At 39.1% G+C, this 23,841-nt stretch overlaps 1 protein-coding gene across 1 annotated transcript; it reads right to left on the bottom strand.

Annotated features, from left to right (window-relative positions):
* Window positions 1–25: 25 nt before the first annotated feature.
* LOC115449419 (zinc finger protein Xfin) lies at window positions 26–23,513 on the bottom strand. The gene is made up of 5 exons (XM_030177235.2): window positions 23,386–23,513; window positions 7,501–8,454; window positions 4,854–6,250; window positions 4,217–4,382; window positions 26–4,113 (listed from the first exon to the last, which is right to left on the bottom strand). Exons 2-5 carry the CDS (start codon window positions 8,446–8,448, stop codon window positions 1,546–1,548), a joined length of 5,079 nt encoding a protein of 1,692 aa, XP_030033095.1. The 5' UTR covers window positions 8,449–8,454; window positions 23,386–23,513; the 3' UTR covers window positions 26–1,545.
* Between the last annotated feature and the right edge of the window lie 328 nt (window positions 23,514–23,841).

Raw genomic sequence — 23,841 nt, 5'->3', positions numbered from 1 at the left:
TAATCACAATAAAATGAAACTTCAGTTGAAATCAGATATTATATATTTATTATTATATTTTGATCAGAAATTTGCCCTTATAGGACAAATTTTGAGTTTCTCATAAAAAAGAACTGGCAAAAAATTACACTTCAGTATGCTATATCTACAGATAACTATACTATTTTTTACCTTTAAAAGAGAACTATTATTGTAATAAATATTTTGTATGCCCATGCTAAAAATTATTGTCTGCTTTTGAGAAAGCTTTCTTTGCAGCAGTCATTGGATAGCTGCTGATAATTATTTTATGCTAATAAATTTTTGCTGTATCCAAATTGATATTGTAAAATTATCAGTTTACAATTATTGGACATTTTGGAATGTTTATTTTAGCTAATAACAACATTGTATAAATTACAAGGGCAATATTTGCTTATTACAGGTGTAGTGATATCAGTAATTGGTAAAATGTATATCATGTTAAAAGCAAAGTGATTAATTACTAATTATACAAAATAGGAAAAGTATAAAAAAGGATAACATGGTAAACGGTCATGATTATAATTTATGATTACTGGAGCCCATGACCATGTACTGGAAACAGACAATGGTTATGGATGCCCAGTATTCAACACTACCATCATAATTTTCCTCATTACAGTAATTTTCAATAATATTAAGCAGTATCAAATGAATATCGTGTTTTATTCATTAAACTAAATCTTTTAACTTATTAGATAATGTATATCTAGATAAAGGCATTAATTGCGCTTAATTTATCACTTTGGCTAAATTGGTCAGCTATTATGCATAATAGCCACATTAATCACTTAGAATAACATATTGTATGCATTTTTTGTTACATTCAGGATCATATATTCTTTTAAGGCTTTGATTGCTGTATATATTCAAATTCAGCATTCGTTTGCTTATCAAAGGAATTATCAACTTAAAGATTAAAAAGCCAGGATTTACTAATACAATCAGGCAATAACGTATTAAGATAACATTTTAACTTGAAAATTGTATTACCCAAATAATAATTATGAGAACAAACTATAGGTAGTAATATGTATATAAAAACTTAGATAATACGTCTTATGCCTTAAAAGGCAATACTTATATGAATCAATAAATACGCAAATATATAATATATAACTAAGATATTAAACTAAGTACAGTGGGCTATACGTTACTCAATTTATGTTGGTAACGTTATATATGTAATGTTTATTATTAAGACTAGTTTCTTTGCTACAATAAACGAGTAGGTCAAAACGGAATTTTAACTCAAACTAATCGACTATTGATATCAATTGTATGCCTTTGTATAGGTACTTTACAATTACCAAAGAGCAGACTATAAAATTGACAATGTGCCGAAAAAACAAATTTACTAATTCTAATATGGCAAGTTACACTTTGGTGAATAACAAACTCTATATTTTTTGGCGTAAACTTCAACTATTTTCTTCTGTACCTCCGTTTAAACAATTCAGTATCTTTATAAACTAAATACTATATTAACAAAGATTACTTAGCATTTTACTTCTTACTTTCTTTTTATTCTACCAATAATTCTCCTGTGTTCATTTTGACAAAAAATTTCTCCTTTTCATTGCACTTATAATTCATATTTTGAAAATCTAATTTGAGATCAACTGGCTCACTTGTTTCGTCCATTCTTGTTATGGTAAAGCTGACGTCTTCGTTTGCTACAAAACATTCAGGAGTTAGAGTTTTGTGATAGTTGAAATGTGTTTTCAAATGTTCTCGTAGAAAGTGAGACTGGACGACCACCAAGTCACAGTAAGAACATTTATGATTGCCCGAAGTTAGTACATCGATATCATCGTGGCGTTTGTAGTGGTTGCTTAAGGCATCTTGTCGTTGGTTTGTGTACGGGCATAATAAACACATATGTAGTTTGCGTTCCTTTATTGGGGATGGTTCTGACGTGTTTGTCTCTTTTCCAGAATTATTTATAGATCGTCTACGCTGTAATAATCGAAGTGTTTGTTGGTCCCTTATCGAAAATTGTTGAAAGTCACTTCTAGGTGTTCCCTTTGGCATTGTTTTAATAGCTAGCTTTATATTATCAGAACTATCTTCCTGTTTAATGTCGTGGCTTTCAGATTCTGAAAAACCACTACACCCTTTTTTTCTTTCTGCTTGAGCTTCGTCATTCATTTGGTGTTTCCTCATGTGTTGCACATAATTCGCATAATATTTTACAGAGTAATCACAGAGTTCACATTTATATCGCTGTTTGGATCCGTGCAAAGATAGGTGGATTTTATATTGCTCCCTTTTTTCGAATGCGGAAGGACATTTGTGACATTTGTAGCGTTTTTCTTTTTGGCGTCCATTTTTTAAATATGTTGGGTATATGAATTCTGGATTACCATGCATAAGATATCCGAATTGTGGGTCGGCTTGAAGTACTGGTGGAAAATGATCATTGGGTTTAACCAACTTATCTTTATCGATTAATACTCTTTTTTGAGCTTCAGTTTTTCTCTGAAATAAGTCGGTTCCTGAGAGCGGAACATTTTTATAGTCCATATCTTCGCCGGATTCATAATCGCAATTGCTTACTTTGTTCTCTTGTTCATGTAGGAGTTCGTGTTTTGCTAAATTTCCGACGTTCTTTACAGCGTACGAACATTTTTTACACTTGTGTTCTCCTTCTCCTCCATGTAAACTCACGTGGTAACTTAATGCAGAACTCTTGAAAAATTTGGCAGGACATTCTTTGCATAAGTATTGTTTAGGTGCATGTTTTGGCTCGTGTTTCTTAATAGTCATTTCAATATTATGTTCACTTTCATTATTCTTGATAGCACTTACTACCCACGCTACTTCTAAGGTATCTTGGCAATGAACTAGTTCCAAACGAGGCTCTTTATATGCAGGATGCAAGTTATGGACAAATTTAAGCATTTTTGTTTTAGTATGGTATTCATCGGAGTGCACTATATTATGTAACACTAGTTCATCTTCTTCTGGTACTGCGAAATCGCAATGTTTACATCTATATGTATAAGATGATTCGTGGAGACTCTCGTGCACTTTTAATTCACTTTCAGTAAAATATCTGGCTGGGCAATTCGCACAAAAGTGTAAAACTTTTATTTCCTTGTTTTCATTTATTGTATATTCTTCTTTAGGTGTAACTTCTGCAAAATTAGATTTTTCAAGTTCAATTACTTTACGTAATTTTGAAACTTGTTCTTCATCGGGAATATCATCTTCAACTGGACAATAAATTCGTCCGTATATTTCACCATGCGATTTGGAATGTTCGGCTAATCTTACCGAGTTATCGCATGTAAATTTACATTCCAAACACTTGTACACCGTCACATCACTATTTTCAAAAGTGAAACAGTGAATTTTTTCATGATTGGGTATTTTACACTTTTGGGAATTTACATATGAACAGTAACGACATTTATACATTTTATGGAATTCATTTTTTGCCGAAACCCATACAAACGGTATTTCATCTAGGTTGTTGATAGATACTTCATTACTGTTATCTATTTTTTGAGACGATGGTGTGGCTTCCAATTCTGCCTCTGTTTCATTTTTCTTCGGTATAATACCATGTACTCTTAAATGTTGGTGAAGTAAGTGTCGTTTGGATACACTGTAGTTACACTCGGGACATTTGTAGGGAGTGTCCGGGGGCAGTCTATGGAACTGTTCATGATACATAAATTGGGATTTACTATTAGTCTCATAAGGACATTCTGTGCATCTGTGCCTTTTAGTACTACCTGAGTGGATCGCCTGAGGTAGAATAGTTGGCGTATCAGCCAAGGGTGATCTGCATCCCATGGCTTTAGAAATATAGTCTTCTGGATCCGTGACACCGTGAATTTGCAAGTGTTGTGCTAATTCATATTCTTCTTTAACATAGTACGGACAGAAGTAGCACTTGAATATAGTATGAGAAGATGGCTGATGTTGTTGTATATGAGTTAAAAGAACATTCTTATCGCTTGCTCGGTATGGGCATTTCGGGCATCTGTCATTATTTGAGTCATTCGTGGCTGATGGATCCGGTTTTGGTTTGACTGTAGTTATTACTTTAATGACACCTTCATGCTTCAATCGGCAATGGCGCTAAAAAGTAAAAAAAAATTATATCAAATTATATATTAAAGTAAGTTTTTTTACATTTTAATACAAGTGTGTTATAGGTGAAGGGATAAAAACATTTAGTTACCTGTATTACGTGTTTCCAGTTTGACAACTGATTGCAGTGACCGCACCGGTATGCCAAGTCTGAAGGATCTGGTGTGTTTTCAGGTTTCTTTTTTGGGTCATCTTCGTTACCCTCTACTCTCGAGTGTTCTCGTACATGCTCTAACAGAGCCTCTTTTGATGGATCTCTGAAAGTAAAGGATACATAATATGTATTTGTTTAAGCAGAAAAATATATAGTTGCGTTATGATAAAGTAAAGGCTTTACTTTTTTATATTTAATAATAAATTTTACTACATTTATTTATTGATTTACATCAGGTAACAAAGGACCCGTAACAGAAATTTTATAATTATAAAAACGACTTGAAATTCTATGGTATGATAATATGAACTTGTATCGGGCACTATATGTAACATGTTTATAACAACAGTAACGGACATAAAAGTAATCTGGTTTATTAGCTATCGTTTTCATTATGACCTTTATGCACATTTATTATGAAGCTGTAAAATGTCTTATTTACATTCAGCCTGCCCTTGGGAACGTAATAGACATATAACAATAAATAAATCGACAAAACTTAATAACAACTTAGTTATCAGTAAAGTTGAATACCTTTGTATTGAAAATTTTAATCATTATTCGTGCAACTTACCGGTAATTACATTTTTTACATTTCCATAATGTTTTTTTCGCTTTTTTACTGTCAGCGTGTCTCATATCCAATAGATCAGTTTTGAGTTCGGTATGTTGTGTCTGGAGATTGAGTGGTTGCATTTCGGTTGATGTGTTAGTCGCGTCGTTCGCGTCACTGAACGACTCATCGACTTCCATCGAAGCATCAACAGTTGTGTTTGAATCTAAGTAATGAAATTCATTCTCACCATTGTCATTTAAAACCGGCATTGCTAAAAACTTGCTATATTTACTATAATTTCTTCTACCAGTTTCGTCGGTCATTAGCACTTTGGCAACATTATGCTCAGGGTCTCTGGCAGATTTCAGTTTAATATGTTTCGTTATGTCCCATCGCCAGTTAGACTTATATTTGCACAAAGAACATTCAAACGGCTTCTTATTTAAATGTCCAACAATATGAACATGAAATCTGGATGCTGTAGAGGCCCAGAATGGACAATGCGGACATTTAAATACATTTTTCCCAACAGCTTGACTTGGTGATAAATTCATGCTTTCGTTATCATCAACTGTGTCATTTTCATAAATTCTTGTCATTTCTGGTAGCGTAGAATCATCATTAATATTGATATCCAACGGTGTATCAAATTTGGAAGTGTCGTGATTTATATTGTTCCAAACAAAAACTACGTTTTCCATTGGATGTGGTTCTGTTTCTTTTTCCAGTTTCGAAGTCATTTGACTATTTTCCAGACTTTTAGGATCTTCGTACGTTGCGTCTTCGGTTTTTACGGCTTTTCTGCACGTTTTCATGTGTACAAGTAAATCTGCGCTTGATTTGCATCTGTGTCTACAGTTCTGACAACGTGTTGAACTTAAACTAGACATTAATGTGTTTGTAGTAGTGCGGTTTCCTAATGAAGAACAATTTTTTTCATGTACAGAGTGTTCTGATAAGCATTTACTTTCAAAGCCGCAGTTTTTGCATGTTAACGAACCATTTTCGCCAGTTTCGGTGAGTAACCTTTCTTTTAGTCGATCAAAAAATGATTCATTTTTCTTTCGAGTTCCCGTTTCTTTTGCATTTATCAATGGTACAAGTGGTTGGCAATCTGATTTGCTCTCTGTATTTGTATTAATTGTTTCAATTGTTGACTCTTTGAATTTTTTTGCAGGTGGTTCCCCGGGCGAAGTTTTACTTTGATTAGGTGTTGATGCATTAAGTGGTATAAGCTGAGGAATGGGTCTTGGAGTTTTCTTACATTGTTTTTGCGATGAATCGTGAGTGTTTGGGTTATTTGACTGTGTGTGATCTGACAACTGTTCTTTTAATCCAGTTTCTGATATTGACGCATCATTGGAGTCACTGTTTGACGCTATAATATCTTTTTCTGAATATTGGTGGCCCATTTCCTGAAAAATAAAACATAATATTATTAACTTCATTTTCTTTGTCATAAAAATATGATACTTTCGCTTGCATTTTACGATAGATGTATAACATAAATGGCATTTTTAGATTAAATGTTCCATGTTCTCCATTTAACTTAGATCCTGATATTAATATTTGTTTTTGCCTTTAAACAATAAATTGATTGTATCTCATTAAAACAAATTTGCTTTTACATAAAGAAGGATTACAAAAAGGGGCGCCCACACATAGGTTAAATGTAATTTTTTTTCGTACTAAAACCAATAAACAATGAATACAATAAACACAAATATATCATTATAGTTACTAGCACGTTCAACGTAGACCCGAAATATTATTAGTAAGAATTAACTTTATCAGTGTTTGTATCTTTCAACTTTCAAATTATTCAATGTTAGGTAGAAAGGCATCAAACATTGCTTAGTTAAAATATTGGTTAATAAAGTTTTTTAGAGCATACCACAGCCCTCTTATATATGGAAACATTTAACAACAAATTTCATAACATGTAATTTTGGTCCGAAAATTTATAAATTTTTATTATTTATCATAGATTCGAGATCAAAACATTATATTTAACATATTCGTATTTACATATTATTTTTTATTAACTAAAAATGTTAAGTTGGTGACAGTTTGAAAAAGATGAAATTAAATTTAAATTTTCGAACACAAAAACAAACAAAAACAACCTTTAAAAAAAAGCAATACTACTTTTTAAATTTTGTCATGCCAAATACTGTAGAAACAAAAATAATGTGCCTACCTATTTATAGTTTTTCCGAATACATACGAAACATTTACGATATGTTTTTAACAAAGCTTGTTGCGATGTTTTTTATAGTTATCTTGACTAATTTAAACTTCTTTATGAATACCTACCACTTGTATTTGTTTACTATCATAAAAAAAAACGTACGGCACGTCTAAATCGGTTATTCAACTTCACGCTGTTGGCATAGAATAGTCAGCAGTGAAGTAAGATGTACGTAAACCCCGAAACCTTTTGTTTGCATTATAGTACACACGCTTTTACTGTTATTTATTTTAAATTAAGCGAAAAGGAAAAATAGAACGTGGTATTACAAAACCAGGCTAACTGACACTTAAGTGAATTTTTAGTGTTGAAGGTAGTAGGTAGCGAACATTGTGACGTCATTGGGCGCTACCACTAACGAGAGCCGGGCGCGGACCCCTCGTGTACACAACATAACAAGTAGCCGACACTCACCGAGGCCGAATGCGAGGATCGTGAATCGCTGCTCCCTTCTTCCTCCTTAGGGAGCAGCGCGTTGGCCGCTTCGGCGAGGGCTAGGTCGCTCGCGCCGACGCGATTGCGGCGGCGACTTGCGACAGTGCAGCCCACTGGCGGCGTGTGATGATTCATTTCGTGAACTGTTAAACTTTGTTTGATGTCCGCTGTGAAATTGCACATAGAGCAGTTGAAACTTCCACTCCCGCCGTGGTTTTTCATGTGACGATCCAAGTTCCATTTATACGGTGTGCGAAAATCACATGTAGTGCACTTGATCATCGGCATAGAATGATATTTAACATGTTTGGTGAACCTTGCGCGTAAATGTGTCACATAATTGCACTTGTCACACGAGAAGAAATTTCCTTTATTTTTTGGTGTATCTAATGCACTTCGGTCAGGGATTCTCTCAATTTCGACATCAGCATCATCAGAACGCTCTAGTTGCTCTTCATTAATTTCATCCACATCTATCTGAATGTCTTCATTGTCTTCGATTTCTTCCACCATGTCTTCCATACGTTCCGACACATCTACGGTGTCGCATACCGGCGTTGGAACTTCTTGTTCTATTTTAGCAGATGTCTCTGAAGTTGATCCTCCGTGAACCATTTTCATGTGCCTCACTAATTTCTGGTAGTGTCTCGAAGCGTATAAGCAATGTGGACAATCAAAAATCTTCAGTCTTACGAAGTGAACGTCGCGTGTGTGCATAAGATAAGCGCGCGGATTTTGCGTGTAATAAGTGCACTTCATGCAGCTATAGTTTCTTCTTATCTTGCAGTGCGGCAATTCAAAATCTTCGGCAGCATCCGAAGAGGCCCCCGAAGACACGTCGCCGCAGACGCGGCCTTCGAAGGTGCGCACGATAGTCGCGACCTCGCCTAATTGTGCGCTCGACGGCGAGGACATCTGCTGGAGCATACTCCGCTGCAACAAAACAATATTCGGTGTCGTTTAAACGTTCCGGGGGGCGAGCGGTGCGTGTCACGGCGAGGGGTGCCGGGTGGCGGGCCGTCGCGCGGCGCGCTGCAGCGAACACGTGTGCGGTGCGCGAGAGCGTCGCCGGCTGAATGAGGCCGGAGGCGGCCGCGAGCCGTCGAGTGCCGACACTGCCGAGCGCGGTCTGCGGACTACACGCGGCAGGCGGCAAGCGGCAGCCAAGCAGCCGATGAGCGGCCGTGGCGGCTGGCGGTCGTCGGGTCGAGTCGAGGGCGCGTGGGCGCGGGTCGGGCGGCGGAGGGTCGCCGGACGGACCGACATCATGCTCTGCGTTTTTCATCCTCGACAACAACTAACAGAGCAGCCGCTGACCACTATACGCCGACGTTCTTACACTCTATTGGTGTTGTTATTATTTTATTCTTATTGTTTCTACCTTACGCTGTTGTATTAATAAATATAATGTAAAATGGTTATATATCTAGTATTCAATTCTTATGAAATATGTATATGCACTCATAGCACGCAAATATTTCTCCATAATGATATGTTGTTTTTTGAGACATTATACGTTTAAAGTCATTAAAAGTTTGATACATCCATCCGTCGAGGTCACTGTCACACTAACGAAACGATATGCAGAGCAGATCGCTCTTTATAAGTATTATTTATAAACACAGAAAATAGAAAAAAATATTCTCCACAATAAATTAAGCCACGATCTAAATAGTTTTATTGATAGCGTTGAAGTCTTTTGTTAAAGATTTAAATTGTTTTAAAATATTGAAATCTGTTGTAATCAGTGGTTCGACTATTATCAACAATAGGTATCTAATAAATTAACGAAGTGGTAATGTTGTAGTAAAGTGAGTGACGATAATGGAATGTATATGAATGCTTGTGTATATTGCGTGGTGCGTAGTTGTAGCGATCTGTCAGACCGCGCTTATTGGGTATCGGGTACTGTATCCCGTCGGGCTACAGGTACAAAACCTCGCGTGCACTGAGGCAGAACAATTATAGAAAAAAAAATGAGTAACAACAAATATAATAAATTGTAGAATATATCCCAAAACTGCTCCTGCACTTAAATTATACATTATTATATGATGTTTTAAGATCATTAATTAACGATCCATAAGGTTTGTGTTCGTAATTGGCTTTATTGAGGGTGCCTAGGCATCGACGTTGTATCGCCGTCAGTCAAGGTATCGTGGTGCAGTGAGTAAATCCGAATTGTCATTTGTTTACGGCTGTATGACAGCATGTTGACGACTTGCTTTCGCCTTCGTTACGCGGTACATCACAGGCGATTATGGGGACTGAGGCTCAAAGCTCCAACCGATTACCTCGATTCTGGTAAATTTGTAAGGATTGCAAGTCTATCGGTCGGTTTCAATTCCCGAATTTTAAATCACCGTGTTAATTTCGCACCCGTATTAAATATGTATTATATTTAATGTGCATATATCTTTTACTGTTTTTAAAAGCGTTGCATAGCTGTACTAACCTGACATATCAATGATTTTTGTGCCCGACTTCTTTATAGTACTTTTATTCTTTATAGTACTTTTATTCTTAAGTACTTTAATGCGTAATTATTATTTGCTCTACCTTTAACTTACCTTTTATTTTAAACATGTACATACTATTATTATTTAAAAACCTGTATCGGTTTGTTACTAGTCATTTAAAAATGATTTTTGTAAGTATTGTACCTAATTTTTCGAATATTTTACTATAAATCGAATAGGAACAAATACTATTATAAAACAAACAATTACGTAAATTTGTTTACGCAACTAAATTCACTACTAATTTTAGTATTCGTAACTTGTAAAGGACTCGATGAAAAACATTTGAATTCACCCCGCGAATAGGCGTGCTATCAAAAATATAAGATAAGTAAAATAAAAAAAATATAAGATAAAAAAAATATAAAATAATTGTTGTCAACGTTTAAATTTAAACAAACAAACATCGCCTGAATGTTACAAGATGTCGTGTACAATATCTAAAACGCCACGTAACTAATGCAGTGCGGACAGTCATCAGACTCTTGATCTATAGTATATAGCTGGCTGCATGCACAGCAATTTCTTGCGTTCTACATAGACGTACATAGATAATGCTCCGTGTCATATGTTATTTTAGAAATTGAATTAAGAATAGTTTTATAATGACGCCAGAAGCAATCACGTGAAGGCCACAACGTGTGGAGCATTCATGTAGTTAACGGCAGCTGCCGGTCGCGTCCTGGTGGGACAGGGGCCAGGCCGGAGGTGCGGAGCGGGAGGGTAGGCTCGTCGACGCAGACAACTCGACAGGGCCGCGGCAGGAAACGGCCAGAGAAGGCATCCCAGCCCGAGCACAATGGAGGCGGCGGCGCGCCGCAGGGGGAGCCCTCGCAATCGATATGGCGTGGCTAAGGTCCGTTGGCCGTTGTGAGCGGTTTGGAGCGCTGCAGAGGCGGATGCCCCTCGCCCCGCTCGCCCCTCGCGCCCCGCTCTCCAACCACACCTGCTGTGTATTTATAGAGCGGCACAGCCGGCGCAGCCCGGGGATGTAGGGATGTCGACTTTACCACGGGCGTCGGGCGTAGGCCGTCGGCGTCTACCTACCTACGGGTACGTGTGCCGCGCGGTACTAGTGGACCAAGTATGTGAGCACTGAGTACAACACTCGACACACGCGATGTTTGCACGCACGCCGCGGCCGCCGCCGCCGTTGCTCCCACCGCGCTGCCGCTGACGCCCGTCTGTTTATTATTTGTCACAATGAACATAAAAATAGCACACGCTCGTTAAGCAACTTGTAGGGAACACGGTTTGCACTGTTTTGGTGAAACCAATATTTTTATGCTGCACATTTTTTAAACTATTATCAAACACTGCATTTCTCATCTCCTTTGAAATACATTATATATTATGACAATTGCCATACTAAGTACATCAAAAGGTATATTGTTTTAAAACTCCGAAATCCTAGCGTGTCAATATAATATCGTGATAGTTTGTAGTTCTTCCGGACAAATAAACTCACAGAACAACGACTCGTATATTATTGCAACGACATTGTTGATTACACATTTTAAAAAAGTCCCATGCGCCCTGCTATACTCTACCACTCGGTGAGAATTCGTAAATGACATGAAACGACAACTCGGCTGCGCGACTGCGAATTGGATTTATATGTCATCTGCTCGGAAATGAGTACCGGCGACAACGTAAAAATACTGTAACAACTCGCGCCCACGAAAAATTATGTATTGCCGTGTGATTAGCGGACATTTCCAACAGAATAAGTAAAAGCACGCATAAAGTTTATGTTAATGCTTCATTCCTTTCACTCTCGATTCATTCGAATCCCAACGAGTCATTTAGACTTATCAAGGACGCTCTTGCTTTCGTTTGATGGCCAAACGTCTACTGATTTTTTATAACAACTAGTACAACACTAAAATAGGTACAATACGGTCATTTACACCAAATTATGATTGTATAGGTAACGTAATTTTCATTAAGTAGAAGCTTATTTAACGATTTAAAGCAATATATTGTACATGATATTTACAGGCTAGTTAAAAATATGTATGTTTTTAAATAAATAGAAAAATGTAAGCTCAGCTTTATTTTGAATATAATCACATAATATATTGAAGACAATTCTTTATAAAACTTTCTTAATATAGATATATAACTACAGTCATCTTGATATATACGTGTTTTTAGGAACGTGATTCAGCAAATTCTTTGCTTTGCTTGCTAGTTGTAACGCAAAAAAAATCCGTGTAGTAGAGATTATTATCTGAAATTTTATTTCTTAACTCTTGCGAATTTAGTTTTAAAATATTAATTGTAGTCATATTTTATGCGCGAGCTATATTTCCGAGACAGCGTCCTTAAGAAAACGAAATAGTAGTTGAGAAATGGGAGATCGCGGTTTCATTCCCGTGATGAATTATGTGATACCCATAATTTAGTTTTGCACCCAACAGTGATCGCGGTTCCTGCCTAATATAGTCACTTAGTATTCGAGTAAAAATCACTAGTTTTAAGTATAAATAGATTGAAGCTAAATCATTGTTAGTTCTTTTGCTTTTGTAAGAAATTATAAATTATATACGTATTCTGGTAAGAAATAGTTCAGATCGCGGGAACATATTATATTAACAATATATTTTATACCGTAGACAAAATAACACGAAGGTTCATACATTAAGGATTGTTAATCATTTATTATTTAAATTGAACTCGTACATGGATGCAAGTACCTTATACTTCCAGATCAAAAGACTTACAACGCGCCCACGGTGATCAACCATGTATGAAGTTTTTGTAGTACGTCGATCAAAAACGAGTTCATGATGCGGGCGAGTGGTAAATATAAAAAATATCTGGTCCCGTATTGCGATACATCCCTCTTCTATAACAACCGTATCCGCGGTTAACTGTTATATGCAAGACTTTATCCTTTAGGCAATCTGTGCCAAGAAATACATGAGTGACTCGACTATATTATAGCGATTTCGTGCTTTTATCCTTCGTAATCGGATGTAATGACGGCAACAAATGAACGTAGAAGTGGTAAAGTGTAGTGGATTCGTGTGATAGCTAGTGTTATAATGTGTGCATCGTGCGTTTGTATCAGCGTGTCGTCATTTATTTGCGGTGTTGTAGGATTGGGTCGTCGACTTGGCGCAGGCATTCCGAGCGTGACTAACCACAGCAAGTACTCGGCTGAAGTGGTCACCTCGTCGCGGCCTCCACACTATTATTGACCACTTCTTGAAACCCAAACCAGTTCTTGTCCTTACGAGGTAACTAGCACGCAAGAATGTATTCTTAAGTATTCCAGAACCCTTTTCCTTGCCGGAGTAATAGTGCCGATACTCCGATGATAGGTAGAAGTCATCTTGCGCATGGGTTTGTGAAAATCATAATCATTTTAAGAAGGAAACATGGGTCGGCAACGCGCATCCATTGAAACGTGAATAATTTTCAACACGCATACATAATACATATGTCGCCGTATAGCAAACTTGGAACACGCCCTAGGAGACTGGTCGCTTATAACTTTTCTGTAATTTGTCAACACAGACGAGTCGTTATAATATGAGGGTAATAAAGTAATTTTATGAGACTAAATGAACACAGGTAACCTACCGTGTTGGCGTGAGTCGTGTTGTGTTTATGAGCCTCAGATGTAAGGTCGATTCTTCTTTAACCAAAATCGGTAAATTGGTGAAACCTTATTCTTATACCAATGACATGCTTTGATAAAAATGTGACAATTATTCTACTCAAAGCATCCCGTATCGTATAAGCAATTTACGCCTACTTGGTAAAAACGTTAAAACATCATAATTTAATACAGCAAAGTTTACCTTGCTCGTAAAAGTCATGGCTAATAACGTTACGCATATCGTGACTTCCTCTAGCGTCTAGAAATGTAATGTTGTCAGTAGATACCTATATACCGCACAGCATCAAGCAAAAGACAAATGTATAACAAAGTATATATAGTAATATTGACGAGATGGTGCAGCGCTGTTGCGGATTTTGCGACGCAAATAATTTGCGCGCCAATTGACCTTTCGTCGGACGTCGTCGTCGGAGCAGCGCGGCGGTGGCGGCGGGCGCGGTCTCCGGCTCCGACCAACACGTGCTATATATAGCTGCGCGACAACACGCCACAGCGAGCGAACACCCGCCAGGGGCCGGCTACGTAGGCAGTTTTCCTTTATCACCCACCCGACAGCCTCTAGCCTGGATTTTACGGAAGCTTTGCCAGAGACGTAGGCGACGGGATGTCGACCCACTCCACCCTCCCGGGATCGATACAGATGGTCGCCGCAAGAATACCCTCGTGTGGAGATGTATAAACCGTAGATAGCTGTGAACGATTGTTCACTGTTACACATGGCGACTTGCTTCATGTCGACAGAACGCCGAATACTGTCGCCGTGTAACGCATTGTCGACGACAATGTAGAGCGGAGAGAAATTATTGCATTCTAAACCCTAATGCGGTCTTAATTAAAGTACCACCATTTCGTCTAAACAAAGGTATTATGCGAAGAGTGTAACGAGAATTACTGACACCGGTCGGACTGGTAATTAACATGACCTTGAAGTGGCTGCCGAACGATGCACGGCGCTCTCTTAACGCACAATGAAAGGAGTGCAGCTGTCGATGACCACCGTGGCAACAACGTTCTCTGTTGGAATTCGTACCGAGTGCCGAGTGGCGGGTGGCGTGCGCTGTGCTCATTTAAAGATGGCTGCGATAAGGCGCAGTGACGCTCCTCGGGCGCGGGCGTCGTGTCGGCAGCGCGGGTGTGTGCGTGCCGGCGTGCCGGTGTGCCGACGCCGTCCCTGACGGTCCCGCCCCGCGCGCCGCGCCCGCGCCCCGCGCCGACGCTCGCCCCTCGGCTGCACGTTCCGCAACATGTGCGGCCGCGGCGCGCCGCCGGCGTCTCTGCCCAGCCCGGCTCTGGCGGCACATACGGCACCCAACAACCGACCGCAGCCGCTCTCGCGTCGATCCCCCCGCACCGAGCCACGCTGATAATAATGCGCCTTATCAAAGCACCAGATAGCAGAGGTGCTGCTCGCTCGTTTAGGTGTCACGGACGCCGCGCTCTGATCAACATCGGCCGGCTCGTGCATGAACACAGTCACGGCGACTTGTTTGTGTTACTTTAACGATTTACTCATTATGAGTCAACAGGCACTGTTTCCAATGGCAAACAACCAACAAAAGCGTTTTGCAGATTCGGACGTGTGCACTGCGCTATATAATACCTCAGAGTAGGTAAGAGTGCGGCCGCCGGGCCGTATGCTCTATCGCGGTGTACAGAGAGCGCACTAATGTCAACCAACGTTTGTACCTATATTTGTACCAGCAATGTGTAGTTGAAGTCCGAGTACGGTACTTTATAGATTACAACCCATTAATATATAGTTTAAAGTAAGCAAATATGTACAATAGTACGTTACATTTTTATACGGAAACTTTTTCAGATTGTCCTACTGACAAATACTACTTTATTCAATATCTTAAAAAAGTGTACATATCATCTAACAAATTCTTTAACGTAGGTACCTATTTAGGTAGGTAATTGGAGCGCATTTATTATTACGTTGCTCAGTTTCATCTATAATTTGTTCCTGTTATAAACTATAGAATCATACTACGCTTAGTTGGTATTAAGTACAATATAAAACTATCGAGACTTGTATTCCAACTCCGAATTTCCCGAAAAAGACTTCCAATAAGAACTTTGACTAAAACATAATAATGAATTATGCATAAAGAAGTGATTGCAATTATAAACAATACCGATCGACCTCAACGTGGAGGAACATTTACAATTAAGTTCAATATTTTTTCATTATACACTTACGTATCATTTAAAACCAGATCAAAGTACATGTAGCATATAGGTAATTATTGGTTAAACTCATAACATACTGTACTTCAGAAAATACGTGAATATTATAATGACATAAGCTCACCCCTTTATTCCCGAAAGTTTAGGCAGAGGCACAAGTAGTGCACCCACATCTCGTCACACTTATTTCTGTCCAATTATGGGTCTAGGAGCGGGCCTATCATCATATTGTACACATAATCAAAACCTAGAAAACTCATCCGAGTTTTCGTTATATAGATCGACTATCTCACACAATTTTATGTAGTCAGGTATTGGAATTGAACCACACGGCTTACGGCCTAAGCACGTTACCATTAGACCAATATCGATATATATTATAAATTGAAATAAGACGATATAACGTAAATAACAAAAAAATCTACATAGTCCCAATTTTGACTTAGAAAACATAGCGACTTTGCTAAGCTGCTGTAACATGGGGGGGTCGGGAGTTTGAGTAATGATCGTCATGATAAGCATAGAAGCTGCTAAAATCTCTATGTAATTAGTCTACCAGTTCGACATAACCAATTTATGAGACGAATTTTACATTTTGCATTGATATATATACCATGTTTTTTTCAGTAACTAAACAATATATAAACCTTTCTGTATGAGGAAGATAGCTTTGTATATAATATTTGTTGTTAAAGTTAATGAAAACGAGAAACCACCACTGGAGAACAAAAACATGTACGTATTATTCGACGTATAAAGCACTGAAGTAAATAAAAATGTCGTTTCGATAGATTGCAAAGAAGCTTTACAAATCAATAAACAAAATGACGTCCCATCGGCACTTCAGCAACACCTACTTCATATTATTATCAACAACCGAGCCAGCCAAGAACCGCAGTGATAAATTACTAATGGTAGGTATATTGTAACAAACTCTTGATAAATACAAAAGCAGCATTGGAACGCAATGCATTCTCATATTATATGTACTCAGCCACACGTTAAATGCGTAGTGTAGGGAGTAGAAACCCAGGAAAGCGGCCGCGATGTGTCGTAAGAAGCCGTTGAAGTAACATAAGCGCAGCAAATTATCAGGGTCGTGCGACGACGCCACCGCCGCGGTCTGCACGACCGTCGCTGCCTACGCGCCTACATACCTAAACCTACCTATAGCTATAGTCTATACACGGTGCTTGTGTAAACAGCCACGCCGCGGCCGGCGAGGGCACGTTGCCTGTTCGCAACTCGCAGCATGACGGAAAAAATACGATCACGGACGTGGCAAAAGGACACTCGCCCGACACTCGACAGCCGACAATGCAATTCCACAACAAAGCTATCTAGGAAACTCACGCGGCCACTTCCCAGAAATGGTTGAGCGTAGGATTGAGCCGTGGTCGCTAGGGTAGGATATTATTATTTGATTCGTATAACAACCGCAATATGTGTTTATACACGTACACAATATATATTAAAGACATTAGTCACATTGTGATATACGTAGTCGATGGTGGTCCGCCATATTGAGTCGTCTGCTTGAAAACAAGTTTTGTTGTACGCAAGAGAAGGCAGGCTGCCGACTGCCAGCTGCTCTTATATCAGGTGGTGCGTGGCCTCGCGCACTCAGCGAACGAACTAACTGCAGCGAGTTTTCAGTGGAAGTTTATACTCACATCATTTAACGCTAAAACAGATCGAGGTAAAGGGCAAAATGTATCGGCGCCGTGCCGCTAATGAGTTACCTACTGCGATAGCTCGTGAATTGAGTCACAGCTTATCGTGAAGAACGTGCATTCGAATCCGATGTAGACTTTATGTGGAATTTCCATAGCATTGTATACAGTACTCACTACACATAGGGCATGCTCTTGTGCTTACAGGATAAATAAAGTCGTATTGTCATGTATTCAAAGAATAGTGATATGTTGTACATATAGTATTGTCTTTCATGTTTCTGTGTTGAAAACACCTCATGAAAATGGGTAATCCAGTTCAAGATCATTTTCATCCAAACCGTTGCAAAATAGTATCACTACAGTCTACATAGGCATACAACAGACACGTACACACGATGTGCTTATATTAACAATGTGCGCTACCGCTACCAAGTACGCGGCCAGTATCGTCGCTTATTTAAATACCCGAAGACGACATACATAACTGATAATGCTATGGTCAATAGAATCAACAAGGCATAGCGCTACTGAAAACAACTTTACTGTAGGGTTTTGTTATGTAAGTATAGCTGTTTTTAAGTATATTAGTCTCATAAATTATAATCGGATTCAAATCCAGGTGAAGAAACAATAGCGTGTACGCGCTTAGGTCATATTAGGTGGCGTAGTCGGCGCCTGCGCAGTGTGCCACTGAGGTCACTGATGCGAGTGCGACGTCCGTCCGCCAACAAGACGACAACACGACGACACGACGATATGAAACGGAGTCAGCCCGAGCGAGCACGCATACATTACGTGCCGCCTACAAGCAGCTCGCGGCTATCTGCGATTATTACGTGTGTAGTGTGTTCGATAATATAGCACTCTGCACTGGCACTGAACCCGACGCGCTTCTCTTCGTTGTTGGCTGGATGCACGATTGCTGGCGTGAACACGATCGACCTCTTTTCGTTTCAGTCACGTCAAAGTAAACTAGAGATGTGAATTGAAAAGACGTTACTGGCATGAATGCTAAAGTGGCATCATAATGGTTTTATATTGGTCGTAAATCATAAATGACAACCAAACAAATTTTGCTTAATACTGTATTCAGCCAGAACAGTCGCTAATTACACACACCTCTAATGAACCTGTCCCGAATCCAAACAGATGATTACACGCATAACGTTTTGACGATCGATCATCAATAAAAATTTACAATTACATAATTCATTTGTCACGGAATGACTACAGTTTAGCATATTATAACTCGACGAACCACTATAATTTTGCAGCCTGCTAAAAAGAAGTCATAAAACTCAGTAATCAAGCACTAAGCTACGTAAGTAGTTACCAACTATTCGTATTGTTGCGTCTATGGCTTCACAGAATCCTCAACAAGGCTATCTCTGATAACGTTATCTGGATTGGTGTCAGCGGCGTGTCAGTGCGTTGTCACCAGTAATGGTTATGGACAGCGTCTTGCTGTAATCCTTAGATATTTTTTTCCGAAAAGCTTAGTTACTGCGCAGCCTTTTCAAAATCATTTAGGTATCTACTGAACTAAAATTATACGTTAATTGCAACGTTTTTTGTAAATGCAATCTTACTCGAAGTATTATGTGGACTTCCATTTATTACGATCTAATATATTTGATATTTAAGTACCTTATAATAAAATTTCAAAAACTTAAACAGCTTCATATCTTTATTACAATAAACGTAAATATCAACAGGTAGTCAATTGTAAAACTTAAACTCATATAAATGAAAGCCTGTTAAATATTTTCACAATTGTTTGAACTGATGCGTATATTCATTGTTTTTATTTCATTCCGAACTTTACAAGATTCTCAAGTTTAACGTTATGGTTTTGTCCACGTGTAAAGTTAAAACGTAATGCTCTGGGTGCTTCAACTGTGTTAGATGACGTCGACGAACCACGCCTATGATAGGGTAACAAAAAAGTGTCAAGCAGCCCCTGTAACGATGCGAGCTCGGCCGCGCCGGGCCTCGGAGCGAGGGACGCCCGGCGCCCGCTCGACCTCCGTGGCTCGAGCAGTATACATGGCTACACGTTATTATACTATATGCGTTGTTAGTTGTTACAATGGATTCTACCTTCCAAACCCATTGGGAATCACGAAATAGAAAATTTAGAGGATTGAATTAAATACTTATTAATGTCAGTGGTTTTGTTGTGATATCACGTGTTCATTGTTAATGCACGTCGACCCTCATTATTATTGTAGTTAGTTTAGTAGACATATATTCGTGCCAATTACAACATATAAATACACGCCTACCGTTAAAAAAAAATCAATCAATTACAAATATACACTGCAAATATAACTAAGTAATACCACTGCGCTAAAAGCATATAAATGGTATGTTATAAAATACTTTTTAGTACAAGTATTACGTAGGTATGGCGCCAAGTGTGTGACTGTAGCCCCGCCACATGCCAGATACAGATAGATATTGTATGAGGCAGGATTCAGTGCGTTGGTGCGGCAAAACGAGCAAAAGCATATACCAGCTGCAATGCAGCTGCCACTAACGCTCGACAGCGCTTGGCGCAGGCAGCGTCCCAACGACACACCACCACGTAACAACGAGCGAATATTCACTTAAAACAGGTGGGCTCCGACATCACTTTCTACCTAGGTTAAAGCTAAAGAAGCAAAAGAAAAGATCTTATTTGCAACTTAACATGTTTCTAGATATTTAATAAAAAAGTTAATGTTGTTGATTTGGTTGTGCCTATTACACATGCTGCAAACTCATAAGGGATATAAAATTAACAAATACACGAACGAGTTTACATTGTTTGCGACACGGACGTTCATAATATCGCATTACAATTCCGTAACAGCAATGAGACGGATAAAAATAATTAACGACAGACTATTGATTTCTAAAATATTAAATATTTATAATTAACCCAAGTCACTTTTTGGTGTTTATTAAGTTACCATCAGTGTTTATTGTTAGATGGCATTAGCGGAGTCGCCACGTTATTATTACTAGATGACAGATAGACGTCGGGATCGGCGGAATTATTGCAGAAAGAGATCTACGCATTTGAGACGCGACACTTACTCCAAGCACCAATGACGTATTTGTTTTCTCAACATGTTTTCCTTCATAGAAATGGTAAACACTCACATATTGCACTAATTACTAATAATAATACTGCATTTTATTTGTTGATCCAATTTGTGAATAATATAAGTTATAAGTAATTAAAACATTTATAGTTTCGTAAAAAAAAATTTGGAAACATTTTTGCTATTGGACCTTTGACTTAAAGGAGATATTAATATGGTAGGCGGGCGCAATTTCAAAAGATACCTTCTGCTTATTCTCGTTCTTTGTGGTAGTTTTGGTATTGCTACTTGTGGAGTTGTTAACTTCTTTCAGATTGCACGCTAGCATAATTGTAATTATCGATTCTTAGAACTGATAAAGGTCACGGCAGAATGTAAGAATTGTTGTTTTTGAACAGTAAGAACCCACCCACTTAATTTCTTAAGTGCAAAAAGTCATAATCGTTACCAATATACAAATTGTAAAATGCAGTACGTAAAAAGTTTTTAGTGAAAATTGTACAAAACGACCCCATACACTTTTCTTCCATAATAGTTAATTATGCAACAATTCAAAATCGCTCGTTGCTAATAAAGCGCTTACCTATAAATATATACCTTAGGCAATTATTGTCTGTCTTAAAAAAATGCATGGATATTAACTTAACGTTTTGTGTTTAAATTATTTCATAATTATTTATTTCAAAGATTTCATTTAATATAAGATAAACAATATCTAATTATAATTATGTAGGTAAGTACATACTTAATGTTATAAGCAAGAAGTCCTATGCTAAAATTATTTAAATCTAATTTACCTTTATCTTTGACAACAAACCAAGTAAGTTATACACGGAAGTCAGTATTATTATTAATGTAATTTATCTATCGCTAGATTCGTGCCATTTAAAATGAAGATCGACTGAAGCTATATGTACGAGTACCTACTCGCAAGACGTTTCTCTCAAACGAAGAACGGCGATGATAATTCTCAGATTAATTAAATTATAATTACTTAATTATTGATATCACTTCAAAATGTTGTTAATTTTGTGACTATTATAATTTAAAATATAATAAAAATAAAAAATAAATTTAAAACTAGTGTAACTATGTGTAACTGTTATTATATGTACAATGTGGCAGTGCTAATAAATAAATAAATAAATAAATTTCTACATGAAATAAATATGCATACGTAAATTGGTGCTCGTTTATTAACATGTTGTAATTTGGTGTTTTGTAAAAGCAGCAGATTTATGAAATCCTAGTTGGTAGTCCCTGGTCGACTACTCCAGCAGGGTGCGCCGCCACCCCGGCAATCACCCACCCCGACTTTCACTCTCTTGTGCGTCGGGGATCTCGACCGATCATGGGAACGTAACACCCTTACCGCCAATGCGTGTGCACGCCGTTTTAGTTCTACTGCCGCAAGCATTAATAGCGAGAATAGCCAAAACACAAACGTTACGAGGTCGAGAACGTTTTGAACGATGCGTCTAGGGTGTAGTAAGTGTTGACGAGACAGCACGGAATATTAGGGCGTGTTGCGTGTTCGCTAAGAGTGAGGTTCGCGTGTGCCGGAATCGGTTACACGCACAATGTGCTGCTGCCGAAGACAACACCGGACGAGTACCGGATCCCTCGTCACCGGGCAACCCGCGTACATTTCACAAATATTTCATATTACCAGCCTGAGATACCGATTAAAGAATTTAGGAGTGGCAACCACAACGGGCTTCATTTATGATAAACACTGTGTGGCGGACGTTGGTGGCTACGCTATTGTTGTTAACGAAAGCGGTTGGAATTTGAGCGTGTCAACTTTTTGCATGTGTACTTTATTCACATGACTACCCTCGAATCAACACTAATAATTATGTACATATGTCGTCACATCGCAATGTGACGTCATCAGTCGTATCATGAGCTCAGACTTCCGTTGTGCTCGGACGACAAAACCTCTCGTGGAATGTTGAAATCGTATCATGCATGAGTCAGATGACTGAAGGGCTAGATACACTGAAATTTTGAAACTACCTAGTACGTACCTATCTTTACGTTGTAGAAGAGTGAGCATGGCGCATAAACATACTAATTAACAGAACATTTGCGTGCGCCACCGAGCTCACGTACCAATTTGTTGAGAAAAAGTAACTAAGTACCTAACTCTTTATACCGCGAGTTTCAAAATATGTCCGAAGAGATAATTGTTTCCCGGGAGCCGGCACCGACATAAATACACACGTATGGCTATATTATTTTGTCGTGTGTTGCCTTGATCGCGGCAGACAGTATGTAGATTCGTATAAATAAATCGGTACGTATAGTGTATAAGAACGACGCAAGAGCAGAGCAGACAAGAGCAAAGCCCGAGGTCGGTCGCGACCGCGTCGTCGGCGACTCCCGCTGAGACCCTACGGCCCACGCGATAAGGCGCACATCGCCGCGCGCGCCTGCTGACCTCACCGCAACGCCGGCAAATAATAAATATGTAACACTGATAAAAGCCGCAGAAACGATGACCGGCAAGTATTTAGGGAATCTCATTTGGCAAACAAGACAGGTCATCGCGCCCACCGACGACGGCGCCGCTCCGAGGTCGCCAGGTCGGAAGTGGTTGAAACTGCCGCCGAAGTCTACCTGCGGACTGTGATAAGGATCAAGCCGAAAACAAGCGCGGCCGACGCACCGACCCCTCCGGCGCGAGTCGCGGACGGCGCGCCGAGGGGACTGGGGAACTCAAGAAACAAGATCGGTCACGTGCGGTAGGTACGTACCTGAATGGCGCGGAGTCGTCGTCACGCTGCGCTCGAACAACACTCGTATCGGTGGCTCGCGGCTGACTGGCGGGCGGGCAGCACTGAACGTCGCCGCGGCAGCAGCGGCCTCCGCCCGCGCCCCGCGCCGCCGCCGCTGCATTCCGTGCGTGCGCCCGTCGCTGCCGTCGGGAGAGCCGCCACTCGCCGCTTCCACTGACATCAACGATGCCGCCTGACGCCTCCCCATATCTCGACCGCGTGCCGACTGCCGCTCGTCTATCACCTCTGCGTGACCCTCGGATACATCTACCCACACTCCTCAATGTCCTCAATCTATTATGTTCATAACTTATGGTAGGCCTGTGTAACTGTCTGCGAAACATTACCTAACTACTAGAAACTACGTCTGCTGTCATCACTGTCTTAATGTAAACACGAGTTGAAGATACTAGGTAGGTACCCCTACATTATATA

The sequence above is a fragment of the Manduca sexta genome, chromosome 23 (genome assembly GCF_014839805.1).
Source record: "Manduca sexta isolate Smith_Timp_Sample1 chromosome 23, JHU_Msex_v1.0, whole genome shotgun sequence".
Taxonomy (NCBI): Eukaryota; Metazoa; Arthropoda; class Insecta; order Lepidoptera; family Sphingidae; genus Manduca; species Manduca sexta.
This window is presented reverse-complemented; position numbering and strand designations above follow the sequence as displayed.